We start from the raw sequence: 7,896 nt of genomic DNA on the forward strand, positions 1-7,896 counted from the left end.
AAAGCCAGACTTACCTCCTGAACAGAACATGGCAAAACCACACGACTAAAAGACAAAAAGGAAAAAGAATATCCATTACATATGAAATAGTTAGCTTTAAAACAAATCTCTACACTTACAAGAACGTTTACTTTAAATCCAATTCTATTACAGAGAAGACTCTTAAATCCAAAATCCAAGGATGTCACTTAGGGAAAAAGGTCTTTGCAATAGGTACAGCCTTAATTAAGGATTTTTTAAATGAGGAAATAAAGAATTCCTGGATCTCCACTGATCACTAGTAACATTTTCTGTCCTTGTTGTACCAGGACACAATTACAGAGATTCCTGTAGGGGGGTAAAGAAACAAGTAAAAACATCACTGAAAATTGCAGGGTACAGAAATATGTTATAGGTAGTCATCAACTTAGAACGGATTTGAGTACAACAAACCATATTTACGACTGTCTCATGTGTTTGTTGTGTGTACATCTTATCATTAGTAATACGAGCTTCAAAAACTTTGTGAAAATGGAATTAAAAGTAATGGCATACAGGGGTAACGCACTGTATTAAATATGTAAGGTGTTATCTACATGGGTTTGATTACAGAAACGAGTAAGTATTCTCTAAACAATGAAGAAAAAAAAGATGACAATTTCTCATGAACCTTTTGAATCCCCCTAGTATGTACTACAATGTTGTTGTACATAATTTTGTTCATGTTATCATTCTTCAATGTTCATTCACCAACAAAGATAGAATTTATGGGTATTAGTAATACAAGACAATAATGAAAACTAAACAACAGCAACAATGACAACAATACTCAATTTATTCCAAAACCAACTTATGACAGAGTGTTTAGGGACTATCTGTACCTGTGTTTGTAGACTATCTATAGTCACGTTGCCTTCATGGAACTTTTAGCATATGGTTTTCATTCTCCATCTATATGCTGTGTATTCTGTCTTTATATCATGTCTCACAGAACACATGTCTCAAATCTCATGAATATAAGCATCCATCACTGATTTTTACAAAATAAAAATTAAAGAGAGATCCTTCAGGCTTAATAGTAAGAAAAAATCTTTTACCAAAAAAACTACCCTGAACTTTATATAAATACAATATCCCTTTCCATGGTAGAATCATTATAAGGTTGATAAGTATGGTGTTGTAGGATCAGTACTGGACTGCGAATCACAAGGTTGGCGGTTCAAGCCAACCAGCTACACCTTGGAAACCCTACACAGGGACACTGAGTCAGAACCAACTTGACTTGAGGGCACTCAACAACAACAAAGAGAGTACTACTGGACATACCAAAAGACTTCAATCTATCTCCATTTTACCTACAACAAAATCCTGATAGGTCGAATGCCAAGGTCAATGTAATGGTGATTTACTTTCTAGCAGACTTCAGATTTGTACAAGGAAGTCCCCTATTTCACTTATTTCCACCATAAACTTTGAAAACTAAGGTCACCCCAGCAAATCTACTGCCTCCTGATAACAGCTGGTTTCCAGTATACCAGCCTCCTTTTTGTTTTTGAACATGGTCCTTTCTCAGACTTTTCCTTCAAACTATTAAGCTACCGTAGCAGTTCCATTTAAAAATCTTAATCTGAATTTTTTTCTATAAAGAGGAAAGGGAAAAAAAACCCACAAGAAAACCTGTTGTGGTGGCAAATTCCCAAGTAGGTTTCCTCCTTCCATTTCCTCTGTAGCTGTACTTTTCTCCATACTCTCCTCAAACATCGCTGCCTGGCTGTTCACATCAGCTTACCCGCCATTTTCTGTCTGCTTATGGAGATCTAGAGGATGGACATTCTGAGAATCATAATAGCGTTACCAATTTCAATTCTTATCAAGAATAAACTTGTTATGTAAGGTCCTTCAGATACCTAATCATCTTAGATGTCGCCTCAGGATACACACTAACTTGCTTTCAGTCTCATTAAATATAGTATACTAAACTGCAGGATGGGGAGAATAGGCAGGGGAAAGGCAGGAAAGATCGAGATTAGGAAGGTTTTTACAGAACCTGAAATCCTATGGTAAGAAATGTACCTGAATCATTAGTCACTAAGAAATCCGAGATGGCAAGTGGCCAGACTACAAATACACAAAAGCAGCATCTGTACGTTGCTAAAAATGATGAGAGGCAGGAGAACAGGAAAAACTCTATTATGGGAAGCTAGGTTAACAAAGGCCTGAACCAAGATGATGCTCAGGGATCTGGGAAGACGGGATCTGGTGACCAGATGTGAGGGGACAGAAAAGGTAAGAGTTTAAGAGTTAAAGACTTATCTGAAGTTTCAGAAAAATAAAGAATCATTGGTGAGTAATTTTACAAACTACTCAATAGCAGGCTAGCAGGAAGATCCTCGTTTTTACATAACAACACTTTCAGAGAAACTTACTTCACAAACTGCAAATGACTAAGACATTCTGAATGAAAGATGAGCCAGGTAACATCAAGACTGACTTAATAAAACATGTTATAATAGAAACGGAACAGAGAGGTTCAGCTTTCTCTGAACAACCTCAGGCTAATCTTTTTTTTTTCCAAATAGAACTGGCAATTCCATTTAATTCTTTAAAACCTGGACATTATAACTAATGGTAATGTCATCTATAGCTTAGTGACTTACACTCATTGCTAACCTTTTACTTCAAGTTAATAATAATAATTTAAAAAATGCTACTTTGTAGAAGAGACATTTGTCTACCTATTTTATAGTTTATCAATATCTTCACATAGGAATAACCTACTCATTGCTCCTGCCCAAAAATACTATTAAAACGTTGACCCAAGAGCAGGAAGAATCATTTTTCATTCAACCACATTGACCAAGTACTTACAGTGTGGAACACTATATGTTATGTTAGATATCAGGAATCTGTAAATAAAGGACAGACCATGACATCAAACACTTGAGGGAAAAGAAAAACGTCTAAGAAAGACAGGAGGCGCTCTGGTGGCATGGTAGTTAAATACTGGGCTGCTAGGTTAATGCGTTGAAGGAGCTCTGGTAGCACAGTGGTTACAAATCGGGCTGCGAACCGCAAGGTCAGCAGTTCAAAACTACCAGCTGTTCCACAGGAGAAAGATGAGGCTTTCTGCTCCCATACAGATTTACAGTATCAGAAACCCTGCACAGGGTCACTATGAGTCAGAACCAACTCCATGGCACATCACCACCACCACCAGGTGAATGCACTGGACTGCAAAGTTGGTTTGAACCTAAGTCAGCAGTTCAAGCTCACCAGTCACTCCTCGGAAACCCTATACAGGGTTGCTATGCGTCAGAACTGACTCAATGGCACTTAGTAACAACAACAACCGCAATGTCAAGAGTCCTAGTGTGGCATTGTGGGTTAATGTAGTGGACTGCAAGGTCGGTTTGAACTGCAACATCAGCGGTTCAGGCTTACCAGCCGCTCCTCGGAAACCCTATACAGAGTTGCTGTGAGCTGTTGTTAAGGGAGCATTTAACAACAACAACAAACTGCAAGGTCGGCAGTTCAACTCTACCAAATACTCTAAAGGAGAATAAGGCAGTAGTCTGCCCCTGTAAAGCTTTGCAGTCCTGGAAACCCTGAGGGGCAGTTCTACTCTGCCCCATTGGGTCATATGAGTTGGAATCAACTTGATAGCAGAAGGAAGGGAAGAGAGACTTTGGGATCAAGAAATCTGATTTAATACTCCTTGTTAAGTTGTTAAGTGCCGTCGAGTCGGTTCCGACCCATAGCGACCCTGTACAGGGTTTCCGAGGGTGTAAATCTTTACGGGAGTAGAAAGCCTCACCTTTCTCCCGCGGAGCAGCTGGTAGTTTCGAACCGCTGACCTTAAGGTTCGCAGCCCGATTCGTAACCACTACGCTACCAGAGCTCCTTAGGGGGGAAAAAAACTAGATGTTGACCACATTTTAAAACAATTGTTTTAAAATGAACTGAAGCATAGTGCATTTTAATTTTTATGATAAAATTAGTAGATAGAAAAAAATACCAGTGCAAAATCCCAAGTGCTTTTGGTGAGTTAACTTTATACTACTCACATAGCTATCAAAAGTAACTATTTGAACACTTAACTTGCCTTTTATGGAGGAGAAACTTCTAAGAAAGACATAAAGATGCCTCAATAAAATCAATCTGCAACTCACTTGCTATGGGACTTGTTTTTATTAAGTGCTGTGGAGTTAGTTTTGACCCAGTATAGGGTTTGCGAGAAGAAGCTAAAGAGCTTGAATTGCAGACACTGCAGTTCAAATCGAATTTGCAGTCCAGTGTATTAGCCCACAATGCCACACCAGGACCCCTATGGAACTTAGGGCAAGTAAGTTTCTTTGTCCTGTTTTCCCCCTTTGTCTCATATCTTCCACCCATGCATATAACAAAGACCTCAAATAATAACACTTACATGACTAATTATGCAAATGATTTTGAAAAGATTTCTATTAATCCAGTTCAGTGCTATATAAAATACTTTAACAGCATTGTCCAAAACTTCTCTCTACATTTTTTTGTCTTTTCTCAGTATCCCTGTCACTGATCAAAGTTACCATTTTTCATGAAGTCATTTCACAAACGTTAACTGAGTCTCTACTATGTACCATGGATTCTTGTAGGAACTGGCTATGTGGGAGTGAGCAAGAGACAAAAACAAAAACAAAAATCCTTGCCTTCATGGAACTTCCAGTCTAGTGTTGCAAATCCATTCCAACTAGCAGCAATCCTGTCCCTGTATAGATAGGATTTCCAAAGGTACAGATTTTTGCAGTAACAGAAAACCTCATCTTTATCCCATGGAGCAGCTGATAGGTTTTGAAATTCTGATCTTATGGTTAGCAGTCCACAGCTTATTCTACAGCACCAGCAGTGCTCCCTCCATTCTACTGTTGTTAAGTGTCGTCATGTTGGTCCCAACTCATAAAGCCTGTATAGGATTTGAGGAGGAGCTGGTGGGTTTGAACTGCCAATCTTGAGATGTTTATCCCACAGCACCGCATCAGGATGCCTCCATTCTACTTATTGTTGTTCATGCTTACCCTATAGTAACACACCAGAACTCCTCTATATTACTTGTTAGTCAAGTCAGTTCTGACTCATTCTGAGGAGCAGATGTGGTAGTGGTGGTGGCTATATGCTGTGGAGCCAGTTCCAACTCATGGCGACCCTGTATATAGGGTTTTACAGGGGCAGAAAACTTCATCTTTGTCCCACAGAACGGCTGGTAGTATCGAAATGCTGACCCTGATGTTAGCAGTCTGACTCATAGCCACTGCGCTACCAGAGCTCCTTGAGGAGCGGCTAATGGGTTTAAACTGCCAGCCTTAAGGTTCAAACCTACCTTAAGATCCAGCTCTATTCTATTGTTGCTGTTGTTAAGTGTTGTCGAGTCAGTTCCAATCACAGCAACCCTGTATAGGGTTTCTGAGGAGCGCCAGATGAGTTTGACCCTCTGACCTTGTGGCTCAAATTGACCTTGCAGTCCAGTGCATTAACCAGCGGTACCACCCTACTAGACTAGAAAACATGGTAACAAATGGTTTATTAGACGGTGACAGGCCTGGTGTGGCACTGTAGGATATGCACTTGACAGGTAACTGCAAGGTTGGCAGTTCAAATCTACCAGTCGTTCCTCAGAAACCCTATACAAGGTCACTATGTACCCAGAACTAACTCAATCAGCCCTTCACAACATGAGATGGTGATCAAGTGCTCCAGAGACTATACCAGGAAAAGTCTATGAGGAAAGTTTCCAAAAGTTCATGGAAAAGCAAACTAAAAGATAATGGATTTTTCCACGAACTTCTCTGAAGCCCCCTCATTTGAAATGGGTGAGTGCTGTAATTAGGTAGGTACAGGGATTCCCTGAGAAGGGGATAGTCAAGCAAAGACCTAAAGGAAGAGGGTGCGCTGAGAACAGAGCACCGTAAGGCCAGTGTAAAGACCCAGAATCCAGCTTACTGATGGACGGCTGAAGAACAGTGGCCAGGCAGGCTAGGCTAGAGTGGGCAAAGGAAGGGTGTCAAGGAGCTCAGAGCTGAAAAGACGACTGCAAGCCCATGTGGTGGTGGTGGTGGCTATGTGCTGTAGAGTTGGTTCCGACTCACAGTGATCCTGTACAGGGTTTCCAAGGCTGTAAATCTTTACAAGAGCAAAAAGCCTCACCTTTCTCCCGTGGAACAGCTGGCAGTTTCAAACTGCTGACCTTGAGATCAGCAGCACTGTTGTTGCTATTAGGTGCCATCGAGTCGGTTCCGACCCATAGAGACCCTGTACAGGATTTACGAGGCTGTAAATTTTTATAGGAGCAGAAAGCCTCATCTTTCTCCCATAGAACAGCTGGTAGTTTCAAACTGCTAACCTTAAGATTCGCAGTCCGATTCGTACCAGAGCTCCTTATGGTGGTGGTGGTTATGTGCCGTGGAGTCGGTTCCGACTCAGAGCGACCCTGTACAGGGTTTCTGAGGCTGTAAATCTTTACGGGAGCAGAAAGCCTCATCTTTCTCCCGCAGAAGGTGATCATAAATCCCTGGACTTCTTATTTCGACACTATGAGTCTTTGGAGAGTTTTAAGCCTAAGACTAGAACGCAAGGTTTTTAAAGGTTTGAGAACGCACACCAAAACACATTGTCTGAAGGTAGCAAAATGAAACCAAAATCTATACATTTTTAAAAGGATTTTTTAAAATGTAAAGGGCATTTGGAAAGCAACGAAAGTACACTCGAAATGCCTAGTTGTCCAAGGGATGCTGACCCCACCAACCAGCTGTGACAACTGAACTGTGCCCTGCCCGGCCCATTTCCGGTGCCAGTTCTTTCCAGTGTAAAAAGGTCCCACCTTCGCCACAAAAATCACTTCTCCAGTCTGAGGGCCTCTATTGGACAGGCCTCCATAAAAGTAGGAAGGGGTTCAGGGTGTCACCCCATCTTAAAGACTTGGAAACGGTGACTCGGAATTGAGTATGGCTAGAGGCAGTCAAAGAAAGGCCCAGAGGAGCTCGGGTTTGGAGACTCCAGGCTTCAATCTGAACTTAGGGCTCACCCAACGTCCCACCTCGTGTCCCGACGCCCTGGCTCCTCTAGCAATTGAACCAATCTCGTGGCAGGCTCCGCCCCGGACGACAAATCACAGTCGGGCCCATAGCCCCCCGCCCTCGGGCGGCTGCTCGGCCCCAACCCGCGGGCCTGGGGATGGGCCCCGACCCAGACCGGCCGAGGGGCGGGGAGAAACGGGTCCCGGCGGAAACTCCCGGCCGCACCTTCCCGAGCTACGGGCCCCCGCCCGGCCCCAAGCACTACCGCAAGGGGGTGGGGGGGGGGGAGCGGTGTTGCCATAGCAACAAGAAAGGGGCTAGGGAACCCGCAGCAGAGTGGCCTCGAGGGGGCCGGGGGAGCGTGCGGGGGGAGCGGACGCGCGCAGGGAGCGGCCGGCCTGGGGCTCACTCCGTTTTCGGAAGGTCTCCGCCGCTCTTCAGTCAATGAGTCTCCCACCCCCGTCACCTCAGAGCCTCGCTAGCGCCCACCGACCCACTCACAATTCCTTAATCAGCACCATCTTCCTGGAATCCCCTCACAGCTGCCGCCGCCGCTACCGCCTGTCAAGGCGCCTGCGTGTCCCCGCCTCCCTGACTGGAGCCACCGCCGCGCCTGCGCGTTGGCACTGTTGCGCCGCTGCCCATCGCGTCAGCTCGCGAGGAGGATCTGCTCCGCCAAGTCCTGTGCCCCACCCAGGGCGCACAAGGCTTCCACCGCGGCTGCGCTGGCCCGCTGAACGCGTGCGGCATCTACTGCGGCTGCGCAAACTTGCCACACTCCCGCCCGTTGGCTTTCTAATTCCCTTACGGGGTTCCTGGGACCCATGCTTCTTGGGGTTTTCAGTCAGTTTTCTAAATTCGGCTTTGC

The 7,896-nt window shown here is 44.1% G+C and overlaps 1 protein-coding gene across 1 annotated transcript in view; it reads right to left on the bottom strand.

The window, feature by feature from the left end:
* The window catches only part of PITPNB (phosphatidylinositol transfer protein, beta), a 97,312-nt gene extending 89,722 nt beyond the window's left edge, over positions 1–7,590 (bottom strand). The window contains exons 1-2 of the mRNA XM_006869194.1: positions 7,530–7,590; positions 15–45 (exon numbers count right to left, since the gene is read on the bottom strand). Of these exons, the coding sequence (XP_006869256.1) occupies positions 15–45; positions 7,530–7,549 (51 nt within the window). The 5' untranslated portion in view covers positions 7,550–7,590. The remainder of the gene's footprint in view (positions 1–14; positions 46–7,529) is intronic.
* Between the last annotated feature and the right edge of the window lie 306 nt (positions 7,591–7,896).

Source organism: Chrysochloris asiatica, unplaced genomic scaffold (genome assembly GCF_000296735.1).
Source record: "Chrysochloris asiatica unplaced genomic scaffold, ChrAsi1.0 scaffold00128, whole genome shotgun sequence".
In the NCBI taxonomy this organism is placed as follows: Eukaryota; Metazoa; Chordata; class Mammalia; order Afrosoricida; family Chrysochloridae; genus Chrysochloris; species Chrysochloris asiatica.